Source organism: Panthera uncia, assembly GCF_023721935.1.
Source record: "Panthera uncia isolate 11264 chromosome A3 unlocalized genomic scaffold, Puncia_PCG_1.0 HiC_scaffold_12, whole genome shotgun sequence".
Taxonomy (NCBI): domain Eukaryota; kingdom Metazoa; phylum Chordata; class Mammalia; order Carnivora; family Felidae; genus Panthera; species Panthera uncia.
In genome coordinates this window covers 32,591,410-32,614,212 of record NW_026057579.1, presented here as the reverse complement: position 1 = coordinate 32,614,212, position 22,803 = coordinate 32,591,410, and the positions used below count along the sequence as shown (strand labels likewise).

The 22,803-nt window shown below is 50.9% G+C and overlaps 1 protein-coding gene across 1 annotated transcript; it reads left to right on the top strand.

Annotated features, from left to right (window-relative positions):
• The first annotated feature begins 6,583 nt into the window (after positions 1 to 6,583).
• On the top strand, positions 6,584 to 14,018 carry RRM2 (ribonucleotide reductase regulatory subunit M2). Its single transcript, XM_049652552.1, has 10 exons — positions 6,584 to 6,781; positions 6,863 to 6,937; positions 7,312 to 7,455; positions 7,757 to 7,873; positions 8,447 to 8,580; positions 10,394 to 10,488; positions 10,617 to 10,750; positions 11,721 to 11,825; positions 11,917 to 12,030; positions 12,109 to 14,018. Exons 1-10 carry the CDS (start codon positions 6,671 to 6,673, stop codon positions 12,259 to 12,261), a joined length of 1,182 nt encoding a protein of 393 aa, XP_049508509.1. The 5' UTR covers positions 6,584 to 6,670; the 3' UTR covers positions 12,262 to 14,018.
• The last annotated feature ends 8,785 nt before the right edge of the window (positions 14,019 to 22,803 follow it).

Genomic DNA, 22,803 nt, shown 5'->3' with positions numbered 1-22,803 from the left:
TGAATTCTCTGGAGATGCCTCCTGGGGCGGCTGGGACTCACGGTCCAGGTTCATGACTTCTTTGCCAGGAGTCCTCGTCTTCCTTCTTCGTGCAATTCAACGAAGTTTGCCACCTGGCCAGCCTCCTTCCTCCCCACCCCCACGCCCAACCTGACTGCCTAGGAGGCGCGTCCCAACAGGGTGAACGACGCCTAGGAGGGGAAGGAGGCAGCTCACAACCTATTAATGGCCCAGGGCATGGAGAAAGCATTCGAGGTGCCAGCCCAGATCAGGCACACGCTGGCACGCCTGGCATCAGGAGGAGAGGCCACTTTAGCGTGCATTGTTCCCAAAGCCTCAGATCACACGCCCGTCCGGGGAATCGATGCTTCACGGGGACAGGAATTAGGCCGGGAGGCATGGGGGGCTTTGTGGAGTTGAGACCCTTGGGTCTGGTCTGGCCCCCTTTTCCTGGTGAGCCACTCCTTCATTTCCTTGGAAGAAGCCTTGCTCCCACTCTTAATGGCCGGGCACGCATCAGGAGGGCCCTCTGGGAGGTGTGGGAGGCGAGGCTTCTGTTCTGCTCATCTGCACTAAGGACCACTGTGATGGCAGTGGGGAGGAGGCAGAAAAAAGACGGGGACAGAAGGAGCTGGAATAACGATCAGGTCTGTGGGTAACTAGGGATCTGGAAATGAACGCAGGTAGGAAACTGGGAAAACCACAATAGAATAGCTTCAGTTTTCTATTTCAAGAGACTAAGAAAGGTCAGCCAGCTAGCTAAATGGAGAGGACGGAACTTCCATAAAACGCCTTTAAGGCGCTTTAAATATCCTACTCTATTTAATCCTTAGAAGAACCCTGTGCTGGGGGGGGGAATGATCGTGCCCATTTTATCAGTAAATCAACAGGCTCAGAAGTATCAAGTGGCTTGTCCAAGGTCATCTAATAAATAAGAAGCGATGCTGGGGTTCCCACCTGAACCCAGGATTGGTCCCTTCACCCCCCTACACTGACCAAGCCTAAAAGCAGCTGAACGTCTAGAAAGTGAGTCATCAGAGCTTTGTAGGATTGACTTGCCTGGGCTTTGCTTTCCCCCTCCTGAAGTTATTATTTAGCGAAAATGCATGGGTGGTGAGTGTGGCTTCCAGGATTTCGTCTCTGCTGCTGCCTCGCCATCACCCCTCCCAGTCTGCCCTCCTCACTGACGCAGGATTTACTCCTCCTTGCAAGCCTATTTGCATAAGTTGTTCTAAGTCGGCCAGTTCAGAATCGCATTTAAAGCTGCTGTCCCCTCTCCCTCCAAACACACACACACATACCCCACTGTATCTAGAAAGAAGTCAATATTGTGGCCCCATTATCCAGGGAAGGAGGCTATTAAGAAGAAATTATCAGTAATAAGCCAGCAGGAAGCTGAGGTTGGTCACGAGGAAATAAACTTATCCTGGGCCTGCAAAATTGTGGCCTTACGTTCTTACTTTTCTCTCTTTTTCAAGTCAACCCATGGGAAATCCTCTTTCAGACGTAGCCTGGAAGGGGCAGAATTCGGATTTCAGAGAGGGGGGTGGGGTTCGACCTGGGAGCAGGAAGATCAGAGCAGGGGCTTCCAGGAAAGAGGGGAAAGGCCTTGGTGGTCAGGCTCTGAAGGAGGGAAAGATAGGGCCCTGGGGTCACCTTGGGAGGGGGGGCATTTTCACAAGAGATACGTGGAGGGGGAGGTCCAGGGGCAGGTTTTCTGTGGTTGGCAGAGGACTGGAGGGTGGAAAGAGGCTGACTCAACCCCACCCTCAGCCCACGGCCCCACTCTTGAAATCCCACAGCTAACAAGTCACACTTGGGATGAAGTATTCAGTTTTCCAGCTTCCCTCCAATGCATTTTCCTCAACAGAGGATTCTGAGCATCCTGAAGATGTGGAAGGGGAAGGTCAAGTTCAGAGGGCTGAAGGGGATGCTCTGGAGCCACACGATTTTGAGAAGGGCTGACCTTGCTTCCTAGTGGTTGGGAAACAAAAAAAAACTCCATGGGCAGGAGGGACAGATGGGATTACATAAATCCCATGAAAGCTCCTGAACAGAATATCTATCTATCTATCTATCTATCTATCATCTATCTATATGATGGAATATTATGCAGCCTGAAAAATAAATGAAATCCTAGGGGCGCCTGGGTGGCTCAGTTGGTTAAGCGTCTGGCTTTGGCTCAGGTCATGATCTCATGGTTCACGCGTTCGAGCCCAGTGCTGGGCTCTGTGCCAGCAGCTTGGAGCCTTGAGCCTGCTTCGGATGCTGTGTCTCCCTCTCTCTCTGCCCCTCCCTGCCTCTCACTCTTTCTCAAAAATAAATAAACATTAAAAAAAAAAAAAAAAGCTGATGAGTTAGCTCAGTTGGTTAGAGCGTGGTGCTAATAATAATAAAAAAATGATTAAATGAAATCCTAACACATACCACAACATAGATGAAACTTGAAGATGTTATGCTAAGTGAAATGAGCCGAGCACAAGAGGACAAATATTGTAAGATTCCACTTATCGGAGGTACTTAGAGCAGTCAGGTTCGGAAAGACCGAAAGTTGGGTGGTGGTTATGACAGGCTGATGGGCGGGTGGATGGGGATCTAGTTTGTAATGGGGACAGAATTTCAGTTTGGATGATGAAGAGGTTCTGGAGACGGATTAAGTACAATAGTGTAATGTACTTAATGGCACTGATTTGCACCTTGAAAAAGGTTCAAATGGTAAACCTTGGCTTATGTATATTTTACCACAAGAAAAAATAAGCTAAATCTAATAAAGCCTATTTATTTCTTTATTTTGACAGAGGGGGAGTGTGCGCACCCAAGTGGAGGACGGGCAGGGAGAATCCCAAGCAGGCTCTGCGCTGTCAGCACAGAGCCCAACACAAGGCTCAACACAGGTCACAAAAAGCGAGATCATGGCCTGAGCCGAAATCAAGAGTCAGATGCTTAAACCACTGAGCCACCCAGGTGCCCCTCTAAATAAAGCCTTTAGTGCAAACTCCCATTTTACAGTACATACAGGGGTTAGAAAAACAAATTGACACTATGAAGACACAATCAGGCAAATGTAGAATGTACAACATTCTACAAGAAAACTGGCCTAAACTTCAAAAAGTCAATGTCATCGAGAAAAAAAAAATAGAGTTGTTCTAATTAAAAGAGACTAAAAAGACACAATAACCAAATATAACATGTGTACTTAAAACCAACAAACTGGGCACCTGGGTGGCTCAGTCAGTTAAACATCCAACTCATGATTTCGGCTCAGGTCACCATCTCACTCTGGTCAGATCGAGCCTTGCCTCCAGCTCTGTGCTGAGCATGGAGTCCGCTTAAGATTCTCTCTCTCTCTCTCTCTCTCTCTCTCTCTCTCTCTCTTTCTCCTTCTGCCCCCGTTCCCTGCTTTCTCTAAAAAAATAAAACGGACAAACTAAAAGCCATATTTGAAACGATGGGGCGGATTTGATTATGGGGTAGATATTCGGTAATATTAGGGAATTCATGTGAGTTTTCTTAGATGTGAACATGCAGTTGTGGTTATGTTCGAGAATGTCCTTACTTTCGGGAGCTATCTGCTGAAATCTATGGGGGTGAAGCGGCATGGCATCTGAAACTCACTTTCAAATGATCCAGAAAAAATAAGCCTCACACACCCATCGAGGCGGATAAAGCAAACGTGGCAAAATGGAAACGACTGTTGACCCCTCGGTGGTGGATGAACACTGGAGAGTTCTTGCCGTTTTTGTCTGCTGAAACGTTCCTAATAAAAAGTCGGGGGAGAAAAGTTCTGGCTGCGCAGTTTTAGGAGCTGTGTGACCTTGGGCAGTCTCCTTGTCCCCCTGGCCTTAGTTTCCTCACCTAAAGTACAGGGCTAAAAACCCCTCACCCCGTCAACAGTGTAAGCCACCCGGCCCCAGGTGCCCAGCGGCTGCGGGGTGGTATTAGTCGTTAGTATTGACATTGGAATTGTGAGGACAGTCCCTAGCACGGTATCTGGTAAGTGAGCAGCGGCTTTGGGAAAACCACTTGGGCTCCCCGGGCCAGCCTCTCCGCCTGGGGAGGAGGATGGGGAAGCAAGCGGTCCCTAGGGCCCCCCTAGTAAACGCGCAACCGCTCGGGGCGTGACCGCTGCAGCGCGGGCCTCGGAAGTGGGGGCGGGGCTTGCAGGTGGGCGGGCGTGGGAGCCCAAAGCCCGAAGGAGCGTTGCCCGTCGGAAGCCGGGGGCGGAGCCTCTCGCTTGCCGACCAATCCGGAATAGGTGCCAAAAAACCACAAAAAACCGGCGGAGAAAAGAAACAGGAAAGATCTCGGCGGATACCTGCTGCCTAGCGCTTGGCGCCGGGCATCCTGTTCAGGTGACTGGGCCGCCTGGTCTGGCCGCTCCTCTCTCTCTCTGTCTCCAGTCCCCGGGGCAAGAGAGGGGGCACGGCGGACCAGAAGCCCGGCCCGGCGGTCTCCTCGGGCGTGACCTCTGAGCAGAGTCACGTTGCTTTCTGCGCGGGCTTCCTCTTGTAAAGTGAGAGCAGTAAAAACCCGCCGGAGGCAGGACGGGACGTGCCCAAGTGACTCAGAGTTGGGAGGCAGTGAAGGGGAGAATGGCGACCTTGCCTCCCGCCTCGTGGTACTGCTCGTCTTTCCCAAGTTTTCTACAATGCACACGTGTTATTTTGGTGGCCAGCAAAGTTAAGCTAAAAGTGAAGTCATAATTTCTGGCTAGCTCAGTACTACTTTATGGTTCCTGTACCTACAGAGAGTATAACAGGAGCTAAAAACAAGCACGTGGTGCCTGAGACAGCAACTGAAAAGGAGAACTTGGGTTACTGATGACGCGAAATTGGAATGTGAATTGGGTATTAGAGGACACCAAAAAATCCTTGGTAACTTTATTAGATGCAATAGTGGCTTTATCAGCCATAAAATTATCACTAAAAATATCCATTCGGGAGCTGGATCAAATTAGATGAAATTGACAATGTCTGGGAATTGCTTTAAAACTAAGGATGCTAGGGGTGCCCGGGTCGCTCAGTCAGTGAAGCATCGGACTCTTGATCTTGGCTCTGGTCATGATCTCGGGGGTTTGTGAGTTTGAGCCCCGCTTCAGGCTCCTTTGGGCTCCATGCTGACAGTGCGGAGCCTGCTTGGGATTCCCTCTCTCCCTGGCTCTCCGCCTGTCCCCTGCTCATGCTCGCGCGCTCTATTTCTCAAAAATAAAAATAAGTAAACTTAAAAAAATTAAAAGTAAGGATGCTAGGTCAAAGTTTTAGTCGTTGCTTTGTCTTAAGAGATGTGATTATCCTTGATTTTTCTCTGAGGCTTGAGACTAAACACAGTATGTATGTGGTACTTTAAGAAATGGCAGAAGTAAACCTAAGTCAGGAGGGCTCTTCCCTACCTCTGACCTCTTTAAAGTATACTATATCTGGAAAAGACTTTGTAAAAAATTCAAGCGTTTCTCTTTGTGACAGCTCTAAGACTGCAGGTGTTGGAGCTTTCCCAAGTGAATCATTTATTTCTTGGATCTTAAAACATTTTTCTTTTCATTTCGGGCATTTTGCCACTTGCAGGGCAAATGTCTGTGACAAGTCTGAAAAACCAAAGTAAAATAAAAACTTAATAAATTCATGTCCCCACCTTCACCCAATGCACGTTTTCAATCTCCTTTTCAGGCTACTTGCTGCCAATTAACAGTAAATGAGTTTCGAGTTCTTCATTCTCTGAACTTTCAGGATTTTTGGCTCCGTTTCCAATTTTAAAAAATGCATTGGGGACAGTGACCTGACAACCCACACAAGTTCAATGGGAAATGTACCAAAGGCCTTCGCTGTCATTTAGTTAACTAAGCTTTACAAAGGGCTGCGCATTTTAGAACAATTATCTCATTTAATCTCATTTTATTAATAATCCCACAGGTTCGGTACGGCGACAAGTCCCATTTTACCGACGAGGGGGCTGAGTGTTTTAGGAAGGTGACATGTCCAAGTGACACAGCAACTGCACCTCGGGACCCCGTCGCCAGCGGCCCTAATCGCTAGGCAGCAAGCTTGTCGCCGACCCCCCCCTCCCAAATTTACCGGGACTCGAGGACCCCTAGCCCCCCACCCAGGTACACGTATCTAAACGGGCGCAACCACGAGCTTCTCTTGCAGCCAGGGGCGTTTTCAGGCATTTGCACCAACCTCATTTGCAAAACCACTCGCCCGGACCCGCGAAAACGGTTCAGGGGTGGGGGAATCCTCTCCCGCTCCGGGCGGCCTCCAATCGCGTTGCTGCATTCAATCCGAGCCGCTCCCGGAGGAGTGAGTCCCGCGCGCGCCACAGCCACCGGGGCGCGCGGGGGCTGCAGCCTGTGTCCGGTGGGGCCCGCAGGGAGCCGGGCGGCGGCGCCCCTAGCCCGGTCCACGGGTCCAGGGGACCCGGGGTGGGCCCGGGGACGGGGGTCCCGGGGGTCCCGGGGGGTCCCGGGCGGCTCGGCGCTGCAGCTCCCGCGCGGCTCTCGAACGGCTGACGTGGGGCCCGGTGCATCCAATGGGAAGGCGGCGTCTGGCCACGCCCACTGAGCGCGCAGCCCCGCCGGGGGGCTTTTAAAAGCCCGCGCGGCGGTGCGGGGGCTCCCAGGACCCGCGCGCCGCCTCGCCCGCCTCGTCCGCTCCCTGCCGCCGCCGCCGCCACCACCATGCTCTCCGTCCGCGTCCCGCTCGCCACCATCGTGGACCCGCAGCAGCCGCAGCAGCAGCTTCAGCTCTCGCCCTTGAAGGGGCTCAGCCTGGCGGACAAGGAGAACACGGTGAGGACGCGCGGGCCGGGCCGGGGCGGCGGGGGTCTCCTGGGACGTGGGCATGCCCCCTCACCGCGCGTCTCCCCGCAGCCCCCGGCCCTCAGCGGGAGCCGCGTGCTGGCCAGCAAGACCGCCCGGAGGATCTTCCAGGAGCCCGCCGAGCCGGTGAGTGGGGGTCTGGCCGCCGGCTGGGAAGGGGCCTGTGGGGGCGGGGCGCTGCCGGCAGGGGACGCCAGCCGGCTCTTGGCGCCAAAGCCTCATTGTTTCCTCTGCCGTTTCAAACCCTAGCCCCTCCCCGGCCCGCGCTCCTTTCCCGCCAAAGCATTCCCTCCCTGGCCTGCCACACACTTCCGTAGATTTCCTCCTGTCCCTCTGGTACCTCCCGGTTGTGTTCTATGTAAGATACACGTGTGACAGCTGACATTTACACACTGAACCACATGAACTTGCCGACCACTGGGCGCACTTGGCCTGAAGAAATGGCAATTTCATGTGGGACGCCCTACAATTCGTATTTCCATTACCCCCTCGCCCGGCAGAAAACTAAGGTGCTTGTCCCCAGCGTGGAGGATGAGCCACTGCTCCGAGAAAACCCTCGTCGCTTTGTCATCTTTCCTATCGAGTACCATGATATTTGGCAGATGTATAAGAAAGCGGAGGCTTCCTTCTGGACAGCCGAAGAGGTAACGAGGATCAGGAACCGGGAGACTTAAAAAGGAAGTTTATGCGTTGCCCCCCAACTCTTGAGGCGGACCCCTGCCCTAGCGGTTATGCCTTGGCTGGAGATATACTTGACTCTTCCTCTGGTTCTTCTTGGGGATGGCTGCCCACGGAGGATGTGAGCTGTTCTCACTGGCAAAGGGAGTTCTGGATGGGAGGGATGTTACCGATCAAGCCGTGTTCGTAGACTTAAAAGGTTTAAGAACCAAGTATATAGGTGAGGCCCCGTGTGTGTAAACCCCTTGTGAAACTTCTCAACTTCAGGTGGATCTTTCCAAGGACATTCAGCACTGGGAGTCCCTGAAGGCGGAGGAGAGATATTTTATATCGCATGTTCTGGCTTTCTTTGCAGCGAGTGATGGCATAGTAAATGAGAACTTGGTGAGTTTCCAAACGACGTCTGCTTTCATTCACTTCAAGACTTGGGAGAATGTCCTCTTCCCTCACCTTTAACATTGTCCCGCCCTGATATCATATGTGTTTGTAAGGTCATAGTTCTATTACATGGAATTTGCTGTTTTATAATATGCTCTGCAGTTGTTTCTTCCTCATGGGTATCTTTCTCCCCCCTGGTTCTAGAGAAGCTCAAAGACCATGTTAAGTGCTAGCCATGGGTTTACTCCTCGTGGCTGTGGCATTGCTTTTCTTTTTGTGGCTTTGCTCTTCCCATAACTTGATTCCATGTATGTCTTGCTGTGAGTGGATCCTTCCTGCAATGAGTTAGGAAAGAATGAACTGATGAGCGTTCGCAGAAACCCTGTAACACAGGCGTTATCTCTTTTCCTGATTTGTACAATGAGCGTGTGGCATGAAATGTCCAGCGTTACCACAGCACAGTGAAGAAGTATTCAAGTAGAAACAAACCTTGTAATGGTACAAAGGGAGTGTGATGGATCTGGGGTCCTGGGGCTGAGTGGCTTCTCCTCAAGCTGCACTGTGATGTTTTACCACTAGGTGGAGCGGTTTAGCCAAGAAGTTCAGATTACTGAAGCCCGCTGTTTCTACGGCTTCCAAATTGCCATGGAAAACATCCATTCTGAGATGTATAGTCTCCTCATTGACACTTACATTAAAGATCCCAGAGAGAGGTGAGTATTTGGGTGGAATGCCAACGTGTTTAGGACTCACTTATTGTTACCCTGTTGCAAGTTTTTGAGCTTACGTAGGGATAGACAATGACACTAATGGCTAAGCAGGCAAATCCCTACCTCGCGTGGTCACGTCTGCTCTGAGGAAGAGGCCTAAATTGACGTTAGGAGCCAGTCACTTACACAAACAAAGTTAGGCGGTTACTCCGTTTTCTTGTTGGTCATTCAGTCTAAAACCTTTCTTTGAACAAAACCAAACAAAAAACATCCGTAGAGGCTGTGTACAACGAACTAATTCCTGGGTCTGACGGTTTTGACTCCTGTGGCAAAGCTGTTAACCTGCGATGTGAAGGAGGTAGAGAGTGTACCCAAGTAGACTGTTACTCTCCTCTTAAGGCTAGTAATGCAGTACGGGAAAGAAGACCTAGAAATAGAAGGGAGACGAGTTACATAATGATGTGCAGGCAGTTCACCATTAGGTGAGTTTAGGCACAGAACTGTTTGACCAGAGCGATGGTTTGTTATGGGATCCCAAAGGGGGAGCTTAAGGCCCACCTTACGTTTTGAAGATTGGAGAGGAGGAGAAAGTTAGCAATGGCTGCCTGAGTGCTCTGGGTACTAAGAGCTCAGGAGGGGAGCCTTGTGTGGAGCAGAAGTCTTAAAGCTGAAAAGCAGACTCTTGTAGATTACCGGGGAGAGTGTGAAGAGGGAAGGTGAGTGACGACTTGGTAGGGCTAGCAGGATTGGGGAAACGCTTTGGGGGTAAAAACATTGTGGACAGAAATGAGAAAAGACGGGCGCCTGGGTGGCTCAGGCGGTTGGGTGTCTGACTTCCAGCTCAGGTCACTATCTCGAGGTTAGTGAGTTCGAGCCCCACGCGGGGCTTGCTGCTGTCGGCCTGTCAGCCAAGAGCCCGCTTTGGATCCTCTCCCTGCCCCTCCCCCACTCGTGCTTTTTAAAAACATAAATAAATGAGAAAAGACAAAGGTAGGCATAACTGGGATGAATAACCAGAAGGGGCAGGATCAGGAAAGTCTGATGGTTAAGCTTCAAACGCCAGGGAGAGGCAGACCCAGGTCTCCAACAGAGCATGTGGACATGGAGAGAGAGTGAAGGGAGCCCAACCGTCTGATGACCTTGGCTTCAGAAAACAAGGTCACCTGATAAGGAATGGGCTGGGGAATTTGCAGGCTCCCAAGCTGAGCACAGGGATACATTGGAGGCGGAAGAGGCTAATAAAGACCCAAGTAAGTGTGGGGCCAGTCGATTTTCTTTCCTGACCTGGGCTCATCAGTGAGGCATAGAATTCTAGTAGGAAGCAATCTCAGGTTGTTTAGTTTATTGGCTTTAATTGTTTTATTATATCCATATGGCACTTGGGGCCCATATAATTGGCCTGATGTTATAGTCTGGTGGTGGACGGGGTGTCGAGGAAGATAATGGTCAGCATAGCTTAAGTAGTCTTAGCAGTTAGGATTTTATGGCTTTTCACGTTTAAAGATAGGGCCTATGAACCTTGTCATGACCTGGACTTGATATAATTAAGCTGATAAGTGCTCTTGGTGTAATGGACTAAGGCTTTCGATGTGCGTAGCTCTCGGGGCTCCCTGTGAATTAAAGAATACTTAGGTCTGTATTAACAGGAACCAGATGAATGCCGAGATTTTAAAAAACACTGGGGGAAAAGCAAAAACAGTAATGAGAAAACATTTCAGGTTGAGTCTTGATTTGGCCTTCGTTCCCAGTGTTGTTCCCTAGATGTTTGTGATAGGAGATCTTTGCTATAATTGCTGACGCTCTGGGTGCCTACTAGGGAATTTCTCTTCAACGCCATCGAGACGATGCCTTGTGTAAAGAAGAAGGCGGATTGGGCCTTGCGTTGGATTGGCGACAAAGAGTCTACCTACGGTGAGGACCCCTTTGGCCCCACTTACTCCTGAGCTTCATCCTCTGGTGACCGTCACTGGCTTGTGAGCCCTTCCTGTGCACGTGCTCGGTTGCCCACTAGAACTATGTCGATGTTAACTCTTCCGCAGGAGAGCGGGTTGTGGCCTTTGCTGCAGTGGAAGGAATCTTCTTTTCTGGTTCTTTCGCGTCGATATTCTGGCTCAAGAAACGCGGCCTGATGCCTGGCCTCACGTTTTCCAACGAACTTATTAGCAGAGATGAGGTGAGTCTAATACACACAACAGGCTAATCTGCACCCCAAATATCTACAACTCTTGGGTTCCCTGAAGGGAACTCAAGACAACAGATTGCCTTATATCTACATTTAACATGTGAGTTCAGTGATACCTGTATTTGGCAGAGAATGAACACTACTTTCATTTTACTGGAAGGTATTTGTATTCTCAATACATTTATATGTCCGCTGCACTGTAGGTGAGGGGATGTTGTATTATTTTGGCCCGGTAGCCTATCTGTGACCCTAGTGTATTTCGCAGTAGGCTGAGCATCCTGATGAAGTGAGAATCCATTCCGGTCCAGTGTATGTCTTTGAGTGCTATTGGATTAAACTGGAGAGGAAGGTGGAGTATGTCCAGATGTTCTGATTTAAGTCCGGTCTGAAAGGCACGGGCCACGAACCCTGCCATACTTGGAGCCCAATGAGCAGATCAGACAGCTGATCATGCCTTGTAAGATGCTCTGCCTTCCTGTAGGGGAAGATAGGGATTACTTGGCCTTAGGACTCACAGACTCGATTCACTGGAAACTGCACCACTGGTTTCCTGAGCATTAGGTCGTAAATCTCAAAACTAGCCTGGCCACTGAGTTTTGCCTTTCCTGCCAGGAACTGTGGCAAAATTAGAGCTCCTGGCTGTAGAAAGAATGCTGTAGAAAGAACGCTTGGAGCAGAAGTCCTGTGCCATCCTTGGCTACCTCACGGAGCAGCAGGGCCGGGACCTGGCCTGCTCTTGCTACCTGGGTAGCAGCATGGAGGGCCTTGCATGCAGATGGGCCCGCCTTGGCATGGGCAGAGCAGATGGCCGTTGGATTCTTCTTCCTTTTTTTTGACAGTTAAAGTGCTTGTAGTATGGGAAGATGTACAAGGGGAATGCAGAAAAGGGTAAAGCCATTTCCTGTTGCATGTTAATGATAAAGGTCTGGCGTTACAGTGATACTAAACCTTTTTTTCCTAGGGTCTACACTGTGACTTTGCCTGCCTGATGTTCAAACACCTGGTCCACAAGCCTTCAGAGCAGAGAGTGAAGGAAATTATTATCAATGCCGTTAGGATAGAACAGGTGGGTTTTGCATCAGGGTCTCTTCGTGCTAGCTAGAAGATGTCTTTATTTGTGCTACTATCTTACTGAGAAGCTCTGTTTTGGTCCCTAGGAATTCCTCACGGAGGCCTTGCCAGTGAAACTAATTGGGATGAATTGCACTTTAATGAAGCAGTATATTGAATTCGTGGCAGACAGACTTATGCTGGAGCTAGGTTTTGGCAAGGTACAGTATTGTTTATAGCCTTCTGGTTCTCCCGGAAACTGGTGTTCCGTATTCAAATTTTGCTGTGGACCTTTTCAGGTTTTCAGAGTAGAAAATCCATTTGACTTTATGGAGAATATTTCACTGGAAGGGAAGACTAACTTCTTTGAGAAGAGAGTAGGCGAGTATCAGAGGATGGGAGTGATGTCAAGTCCAACAGAGAATTCTTTTACCTTGGATGCTGACTTCTAAGTGAACGAAGATGTGCTCTTATGTTGCTGATTCCTCCCCCTCCAACCCTTCTCATCAAAAAAAAAAAAAAAAAAAAAAAAAATCAGCTACTTGAAGTGAATCAACTAGCTACACTATGAATCACCAATAGTGTTCATGAATAGTATTGTTAAAACTGTGTAGCTACCTCGTACGCAAGCCTGTTGATTAGTGATGCTAGTTGTCTCCCCTAGAAAGAAGCATGGAAAAAAGCTACTTGGGTTCTTAGGAAAGAGCTTGGCCGTGTTGGGCTTTTGCAAGCACCCTGGCTGTCCGTGACTTCATGGCTCTTAGCAATCATGGCTCAAGGTGTGGGGACTCTCTGAGTCTGACCCGGCAAGATTAAACAGTTGCTACAAGGCCCTTGGGAGGGGGTCAGCCTTGGTGCTTCAAAGCAGATTTTAAAGTTTACTTACTGCTTTGTATATAAAATTGGCACTTTACACACAAACCTATTTTGTACTGTTGAGGTAAAGGCCTGATTTGACCTAACTTGGTTTCTAGACCAAACGCAGAGCATTCTGTTGACCACTAATGGGAGCCAGTTCGGGATTTACTAGGTGACCCACGTCTGCCAAACCTGTGCAAGTCGAGCATGTTATTTCTACTCTTTATTTCCTTTAACGACTTGAGGTGCTTTGTGATCAGCTTTAAAGTCAGTCCTGCACATACCGCTGGGTGTTAGCCAGTTGGTGTCCCAAAGAAGGCAGGTTGCGTTTTATATAAATACAGGTCAGGTCGAGTATGGTGGGATCAGAGGGGACAGGAGCTTCCAACTTAAATCATCAAGGATTAGAATGTGATGTGAGTGGGCTGCTGGTCACATGGGGGTGCAGGAGGAGCAGTTTCTGTCTATTTCTCAAACCGTATTTCCCCCAACTTTGAGTTCTTGTGAAAGACCCTTAGGTCCTTAGCTATAGGATCGGAGGTAGCACCGTACGTTGAGTCTTCAAACGATCCTTGAACAAAATGACCCACTTGAGGTCTTACTCCAGTTAAGTGGCCAAAACCAGGACTGAAATCGGCTCCCTGAAAAGTTGGGGCATTTATTCTGATTTGCTTTCATGTGTAAGTAGGTACTGTTGACTTCATCCTTTCATATTTGCTACATGCTTTTTAAATTAGGAAATGTCATTTTGCTGCATATGCCCGATGTATCTGTGGTTCATGTTTTGAAATAATTGCCCGGCACCGCGGTTCATGATCGAAGTGGATATTGTTCAGTGCACTTACTTCACTTCAGTGCCTGCCTAAATCTGAGCATTGCCTTGTCGGATTCCTGACCTTCAGGAGAAAACTAGAGTTGCGTGAGCTATAAATACATGTTCTATTCACATATTAATTTTAGAATGAAGTACAGAATAATATACCTAATAAGGCTAGTTTGAGGCAACCTGCCTTTGTTACCCCTGTCCCCCAAGCCCCCCCCCCAAAAAGGAGAAAACCGGCCAAGATGCTACATGGAACGTGAAGGAGGATACGCACCAATCCTTCGGCCACGTTTGTTACCGTTGTATTGTGTTGGCTGATCCCTGGCCCTGTTCCCTTGTCTGTTTTCTTCATTTGTTGTATAAATTGTCAAATAGTTGATTTAAGCACTTCTGTAAGAGGGGCTTCCTGTCTTTTAAATTATTGTTACCTAAAGTCGGTCCAGATTGTGTGGTTTTTACACTTGTGCAACACAGAGGTGAATAAACATTCTGCCCCGCGTGTCAGGTGCATGCAGCTCGAAGCCGGAAGCGGGTCTTGGGATTCTGCCTCCTTTGGCGTGCAGTGTAAGAATTTCTGCCAGCTCAGATTCAGTTTCCTGATCTGTTTAAAGGGAAACTGGTGTTAGCCTAAAGCACTTAGAAGTCTCAAAACTGAATGCTGCACAGGTGTGCTGCACTGTTCTCGCATCTGTTCCTTGATAAGATTTGCATTTCAGTTTAGGAAGAAAAAAGCCTTTCATGAAGGCTCGGGAGTTCATTTGCTTTCCATCCCATTTTGGGGCGGGGACTTTCCTAATGCCTGTTCTGGCACAAGGTCTCTAGGAAACGGGTCTGCCTGAAAGGTGATGGTCAAAAGCATCAACTACGCTGCACGCGGAGTTTGTAAGCCCGGACCGACTGGGTTTAATTTCCCAGCAACCCTAAGCGAACCACTTCTCAGCCTCAGTTTTCCCATCTGCTAAACAACAGGCGGTGGGACCAGAAGGGGCTAACGATCTCCACAGCTTTGTGCTTCCTCGTCTCATCAACTTGACCTGCATGGACTTCTTTGTAGTCTTGGGTTGGTCCCTCTGTCCATAAATGGCCTTGCCGGGCCTGCCTTCTTAAAGCGTCTTTGAAATCGTGACCTGTGTCTTGTCTGCCACTTTAACCCAGCAGGTAGAGGTGGGCAGGGGGTCTGGCCCGCCCTGCGCAGCTTACCTTTATTCTCAAGCAAGAAGCCGATGCGCAAGTGAATCTGAATGTTAGTGCTGTGGTCGCGGAACCAGGGCAGGGAAGGAGCAGCAGAGCTTGAGGTGGATGAGCACTTAGGAGAGGCGTGTGGAGGGGGTGACCTTGTTTCTCTGGAGGAGGAAGGGATGGGAGACTTCCGCGGAGAAGGCACGTCCAGGTCCTTGCCCGTCCCCCTGTCTCAGCATGAGACCTCCAAGGATCAGGCCCTGGAGAAATAATTTGAGCGGAGTATTTGGTGTGGGTAATGTCTTGGGGGCAGGCATGTTCTGTGTCTTAGAGGAACGTGATCTTTGCCCTTTCCACCCGAGGGGCACTCGGAATGTCATTTGACTTGTCAGGTTGGTGGCAGGCCCACCGTGGGTGTTTGGGGCAGCCACGCTCTCGGGACCAACTCCAAATGGCTTCCCTGTGGGTCACCTACAGTCACACCTGCACCTGCCGTCCACCTATGCCAGCTACCTTCTCTAGAACAGACCCATAGAGGGTCTGCGTCAGTTAAGTGCAGTCGGGCCACTGAGTCAGAATTGCCCACCCTGGCCTGTGATCCAGCCTGAGCCCTGGCTCCTGACATAGCTGGAGCTGGACGGGTATCTAATGCCACGTGGCCAGGGAGCTGACTGTGTGTGCTGTTGAGGGTGAATAGCTCTGCCAGTGTTGGTCCAGAGATCCAGATAATGGTTTAGTTCTGCAGAGTAATACAGTCCTGGCTCCCTGGGGTGTGGCTGTAGCTTTGAGGGAGCAGGATTGTATGGCGTGGCTTTTGTGGCTTTTGTCGGCCCAGGGAAAGCTAATAAGCCCCCCAGCCCCACCCCACTTCTGTGGAGGAGGGTACCCTCCCGGTGTACTCCGGGCACTTGAAAAAGAGAACGGTCAGTGACGGCCCTTGTCGTTCCTGGGAGGGGATTCTGGACACCAGGATGTTTTACGACGAGAATGGCTGACCCTGCTGCCGGATGTAAGGTTCAGGGACCACAGTCCCCTTGGCCTGGCTCTAAGGACTGGAGTGGTTCCAGCAAGAGAGCAGACGGAGGTGATCTGAACACCCTCGGGGCTTCAAACACACCAGTGATCACAAGAGTTAAGTGGGTAATGACTTGCTAAGAAAGGGGAATTTTCAGATGCTGGGAACAGAGATGGACTGGGGAAGCTCGGGCTTATCAGAGTGCTGGGGGTGGTTATTAGTCCCTTAGAGAAACTGGGGGGTGAGGGACCAAAGACCACCCCCCTTCCCAGATTTGTAGGGAAGGGACTGACCTGTAGTACAGAAACTGCCATCAAGCCAGGACCACAGTGAGATGGGGCTAGGAAATCATCCCACTGGCATTGGGGGAGAGGGTGAGGGTGCTTATCTTTCTGGACTCCCCCAAATCAAAATCCTAGGCCTACACCTCTCACGGGTTTGTGATCTAGGAACATCCATAACCCCAGCCTGGGTGCCTGTGATTCCCACAGACGGTGTTCACCATTTTTAGGTTACAAAACAAACAGGAGGAAGCCACATGATTGTAGGAACAACAGGTAAAAACCCAAGAACTTCCAGTTAACAGAATGATAGATCTAATGGGTTCAGAGGGAAAAAAATGAAAGCCCAAAGAATGGAGTATTCTAAAGAAAGATTAAAAAAAGAATCTTGCTACGATTTCTAGACATAACCTAACAAAACTACTGGAATTAAGTCTTGGAGCTTAAAAAAAAAAGATGCTTAGTAAGAGGGAACACAACTGAGGGTGCATGGGTGACAGGAAAGAACCTGGGGGAATTCTCTAGAAGTAGATGGGGGGGAGATGTGGAGGGTGGAAGGGGGTGCATGTTATTTCTAAAGGAGATAGATGTTCATGAGAGAGGTGATGACTGATAGTTTCCTAGAAGCGACTCAATCAGAAAGTGCAAGAAATCCCAAGTCCAGTAAATGAAAATAAATCCGTACTTAGACTCACCTGTAGTGAGTCTGTGCAGCATATCGGCAAAGGTCATTAACGTTTACAGGAACGGTAGTTCTATAAAGGAGCAACCATTAAGCAGAAATTTGCAACAGTGCTACAGTCGAAGCCAAAGATTATGGAACCAAATCTTTTCAATGCGGAGAAAATAATGAAAACCTATTCAGAAGTAAGGGAGACTTCAGCCAGAGTTCATGCATCCCCCTCTTCAAAAGAAAAGTGAAGAATGCCCTTTAGGGAGGAAATGGTACCCAAAGGAAGGATGGTGAGCATAGGAATTGGTCAGCCTGTAGTAAGTCTAAGCACGGATAAAATCAGGGGGACCCAGAACACTGGACCACGTGGCAGGGGCGACACTGGGGGAAGGTCCTTGTGCTAAAAATAAGAGGCTGGTGACGCAGGTTCCCCAGACACCTGAAGAATCTGCAGTTCTGCTGGCAAGATGAGGACAACCTGAAAGAACCCACCAGAGTCACAGGGAGGCAGCGTAGGGGCGTGGGACACGTGATCAGTCTAACAGGCAGAAAAGATGAGAAAAGCAAAGCGTGGTGAGTGGAAACCACCATGAGATCCGTGAACAAATGCAGGCAGACCGCCCTAGCCAATTGAAATCACAGGAGCTCAAGACCCCACGAGAATCCATTTCCAAAACTTACATAATGCAGAAGGGTGGATGGGGAAAAGCCTTGGGCTGAACTGTTAACAAGAGAAAAGGGCAAAAAGGCTTCCTGCAAATAGAAGTTCATGCCTGAAGGATGATCTGAGGAGACGCGGTTGTAATTCCGCACTTGACCGCGTGGCCTCCCTGTCCGCAGTGCCTTTGGGCATTGACTTCTCCTTCCTCCCAGGGCCTCATGGAGGCTGGACGTGGTGGCCAAAGGGGGAATGTCTTGTGGTTCTGACCTAACCCTCCTTAGTCACTGTCCCGCTTTTTTAATCCTCACCTGGGGTTGTCTGCATCGTCCCTGTTTCAGAGTCCTCTGAGTGTACCTGCAGGTGGTTGGAGATTCACCCCCGGAGCACAGCCTTTATCGACTGTCTCCAGCAGGTGCAATTCACTTTCCTACCAGAGAGAAGGTGCCTGGTGCTCCCATGTCCAGGCAGGGCCACAGGCTGGGGTCCTGGGTCCAGCATGGGCTCAGCGGGTGTAACCTAATGGACGGCACGATGCACACAATTTGTCCCCACTAAGGGGATGAACCAGGGGTCGGGGCCTGGATGGTGACAGATGGCAAGACTTGCTGAGTGGGGATGTCAGGTCCTCCTAGTTTGGGGAGGGCAGAGCCTTGGGGGCGTGGCCTGACCTGAGAGATTATAGGACCCGCGCCGAGACCACCTGTGACCCAGAGAAGGCCTTTCTTTCTATACTCTGAACTGGATGGAGGTGGTGGGAGGGAGCTGCTGTCTCTCTTGGTGTTGGCAAGACGCTTCAGGAGAGGGCAGGGCCTTGGAAAGCCTCGTTTTCCCTCAGAGGCCACTGACTGACCTCTTTTGCTCACTATCAAAAGCCCTCTGACAGCCCCTGCGGGTTCTCCCAGCCGGAGGCTTAGGGCTTGGGTTAAGTTTGGGGGCGGGGGAGGCCGTTTTTACCCTTGGCTTTGGAGTTGAGGGTGCAAAGGGTGTGGGGCTGCTGCAGCCTCCTCGCAGCCAGGAAGGCAGGCCCTGTTGAGAGAGGAGCCCAGACTCAGGAGAGGAGAGCTGATCCGCAGGGGGCTTCAGAGAAGACGGGGTCTTCAGGACCTTGTTCGTTTTCTGAATCCAGCCGCGCCTGAGTTCCACTCCCCAGGATTTTCACCTAAGTAAGCCAATAAATTCCTAAGAGCATCAGGATGTTTGTGCCACATGCGACGAAGTTCTACCTGGACGGCACCCACAGTCGTGAATTCATTTGGTCCACAGCCACCCTGGGGGCGCGGGCCCCCCCCCCCCCCCCACATCACAGATGTGTCCAAGAGGTTCAGGGAGGTCGTGGGCCTTGCTGAGGACCGCAGGTAGATAAACAGCGGCCAGTCAGGGACTCAGGTGTCCCGGTTCCATGGCATGCAAACTTTTCTGAGAACAGGCACCCCAGGCCTCTACTCTGGTCCCGAGGAAAGTGCTTCTGGCTCCCTACCTGTTCTGCCTGTGTGCCCTGCTCTGCTTTGCCCCTGACACTGGTCAGGTGGCCTGTCTGGGCAGGAGTCTCCTCTATTCTCACTGGCCCAGGCTTTGGACCCAGGGAACCATGCCCAACTTGCTTCTGCCTAAGACCCCCCAATGGCATGGTGGGCCTGGGGAGCCTCCACTGCCCTAGGAAGGCTGAGGAGAGGGTCACGTACTCCCACGGGAATTGGAATCTCAGGCTTAGTAAGGAGGTGGGAAGCAATAACGAGCCTGGCAGGTGGAACACAGAAAGGTTCCAGCTGTTTCCAGAAAGATCCTGGGGACCGGCTGCCTGTGCGAGGTCTTGCACCGGGCCTCCCCTCCACCTGGGGGCGGACAGCCTCTCCTGCGGGGACCCAGGACATGCTCTGCCAGGTTTGCTTTGGAAGGTGTGCAAATAGGTGCCCTGCCTGGGACTGGCGTGGCCTCCCCTGGGCCGATCTGGGTTTCAGTTACTGAACTGCATTTCCACACCCCAGCGGGCCTGTTCGTTTCCGTTGGTGCAGGGACGGTGGCAAAAAGGCTGGCTTTAGAAATTGTCACCGTGAGGGGCGACCGGCTGGCTCAGTCGGAAGAGCGTGCACCTCTTGATCTCACGGTTGTGGGTTCAAGCCCAACGTTGGTTGTAGAGATTAATTTTTAAAAATGCCATTGTAGGAATCAGGTGACTAATGCCTAGCGTATTTTTTGAAACAGCTTTATTGAGGTATAATTACAGACCATCCAGTTCACCCATTTAAAGCCAAACTTCGTTGGCTTTTAGTGCATTCAGAGATGTGTCACCATCACCACGATCAACTTTAGAACATTTTCCTGCCTTCAAAAAGAGGCCCTCCCCCCATTAGCAAGTTCCTCCCCGGCCCCCCTCCCTCCCAGCCCCTGGCGACATTGATTGCAAGTTCTATCTCTGCGGGTTTGATTGGGCTCATTTTTGCGATACTCAATAGAGAAGTTATTAACGGAAGAGGCACTGGATTTTATTTCTTAAAAAAGAAATAACTTTTTTTAAAAATATTTATTTATTTTTGAGACAATGCAAGAGACAGAGTGCAAACAGTGGAGGGGCAGACAGAGGGAGACACAGAATCCAAAGCAGGCTCCAAGCTGTCAGCCCAGAGCCCGAGGCGGGGCTCGAACTCACGAACTGCGAGATCATGACCCGAGCCGAAGTCGGACGCTTAACTGACAGAGCCACTCAGGCACCCCGTTATTTCTGAGAGATCATTTAGAATATTAGAGGCAACAAAGAGGTGATGGGTCTCTTTGGCAGGGAGAAACTTGATCTATATTTCAGAAAGCCCTTTTTTCCCTGGGCCTATTAGAAAAAAAATTTGCATTCAAAAAGATTCATGATGTTGCCTGGAAATGGTCTTTGCAGCTGAATCGGAGAGGCTGCCCCCGGCTGGCTGACCTTCCTCTCTTCACCCTCGATCATTAAACATTAACTTAGCCTCTCTCCTCCTTCTGTCCCCCGCCCTGTGCTGGGGGTTGAGGTGTGTGGGGAGGAACAGACAGAAGGTCGGGGGTCAGAAAACTGGGCCCAGGAACCAGGTCTGGTCCACTGCCTGTTTTTGTACAGACCCTGAGCTAAGAATTTTTAAAGATATACTGAAATAGTATTTCGTGACATGTTTCAATGATACGAAGCCACATTTCAGCGCTCATAGATGGTTTTGCCGGGACACGGCCACACTCCCGTCTGCCTGTCCAAGGCTGCTTTCATGCTGCTGTGGCAGAATGGAAATGCTGCCACAGAGACCGTATTTAGGTAGAGCTAAAATATTTTAAAAAAAAATTTTTTTTAACATTTATTTATTATTGAGAGACAGAGGGAGGCAGAGCAGGAGCACGGGAGGGGCAGAGAGAGGAAGAGACCCAGATTCCGAAGCGGGCTCCAGGCTCCGAGCTGTCAGCCCAGAGGGATGACAATTTTAGGGGGACATAATTCAGCTCATAACACTGAGCTAGTGGTTAGTTACAACAGCCATTATTACAAAGTAAATGACGTAAGCTCAACATTCGTAAAGTATATTAAAGAGAAATATAGTAACGGCTTAAACTCTGTCTTAACCATGTTACTGTTCCCGGGGCTCCTGAGGCTGGTGACGCCTGTCGCCTGTCGTGTCTCCGTGGTGCGAATAACTATGTAACGGTGTATTGCTGAGCATGTGGTGCTCAGAATCCGCTTTGGTGGGAGTACTGACACCATGGGGATTAGTAAATGCTACAATCCAGGGTCCCTTTCTGGAGAGCTGGCTGTTGAACATTTACCCACACCACCGGTGCAGGGCGCTAGGTGCTGAGAAGGTCAGCCTGGGCCCTGTGGGGTACGGAGAGGGATGCCAGGCCTTGGGGAGGCTGTACTTGACCTGGTACCTGGGGCGCCATGGGGGGGGGAGCCTCTACTTGACCTGGTGGCGGTGGGGAGCCACGGAAGGGCTGGGAGCTGGCGGGGGAGGGGCGGGTGGTGCATGAGCTACAGGCTGGCAGTGGGTTTGTATTTGTGCCTGTGTGTGGAGTGTGCATGCAAGGCTCTGTGTCCTCTGCAGGTGGAAGGTCCTCCGCGAATGCTCGCTGAATGGCCGGCTCATTTTGAAAAATTTTAGAAAATATTTTATCTATTTTTGAGAGGGAGACAGAGTGGGAGCGGGGGAGGGGCAGAGAGAAAGGAAGACCCAGAATCCGAAGCGGGCTCCAGGCTCTGAGCTGTCAGCTGTCAGCACGGAGCCCGAGCCGGGGCTCGAACTCACAAACCGCGAGATCGTGACCCAAAACGCCCGCGGTCGGCCGCTCAACCGACTGAGCCCCCCCACCCCCACCCCCTGCGTGCCGCTCATTTTGAAATTTCTAAAAGGGGATTCAGCTTCCCATCTCCACTGAGAGTTAGGGCTGGGAGTAATCTGAATGCCGAGCGGAAGGGCCATGGGTGAGCGAATTATGTAGTCTCTCCCCTGTCCCCCCGGGGAGGGCTGAGCAGTCGTTATAAAGGGTAGATACGGATGGTGGGGAGCTGCTTACGGGACGATGGCGAAGGAAAATAGCAGACGGTAAATTATTTGCGTCCCGTGGTTACAATGGCATAAAAATATGTGTACATATGGATAAAGACAGGAGGTACCGCAAATGGAGAAGTGAAAACAGTTGTCTCAGGGAGGCAGGAGTGACAGCAGTTTTTCCTTCGGTTCTGTTTCCCTGTTTCAATTTTCCCCTAATAAATATTGGAGAGCGGTTGCTGCCACAAGGCAGTGGCTTCCCTGGGGCCGATGCTGCTGCCTCCTCTCCCCGCGCCTGGAGGGCTGGGCCGGCCCTCGACGTGTCACCACCACCACTGCAAGTGCCCTGGGCGTGTGGGCGGCATCATGCAGACGTCATGGCCACTTGAGGGGGCCGTGCCGGTGATCCGTGGGCGCCCACTCCTCCGGGTTGCCTCTGGAGGCTTGGGGGACCACTGGGCACTGGGAGCCAGTTGTCTCTGTCCGCAGTGGCCGGCCGGGGAGTGGGGGGCGCCGTCCTGGTGCCCCCTTTCAGTTCAGGAAACCTTGGGCTTTGGAGCCCAGTGGACCCAGCTGGGTCCCGCTCTGCTGCTTCTGAGACAGTCCCCTGGGCCCAGGGGTTAGGTCTGCAGGCGGACGGTGCCCACCCAGCCAAGCTCAGTTACGCAGGTCTTGGGGCTCTCCTGGGATGACGTCTCTTATACGAATGTGGCCTCTCCAGGGAGGCTCTCCACCCCTGTGGGCACGACCCGCGTTCTCCTTTTGCGTTGCCGGTTACTGCCACGGAGGCCTCAGTAGACCCTCTGGCTGTAGATGGCACCGGCTTGTGTCTGAATGGAGGGAGCCTGCTGACTGAGGCCTGGTCTTACAGTGAAGACAGCATGCGATTAAGGGTCCTACGTCCCAAGGTCACACCGAGGAGGGTGCCGCTTGGGTCTGGGAGGGAGAGGGTAGAGCGCAGGGGAGGAACCCCCTACCTGTTCTTGCTGGGAAGGAAAGAGGGGA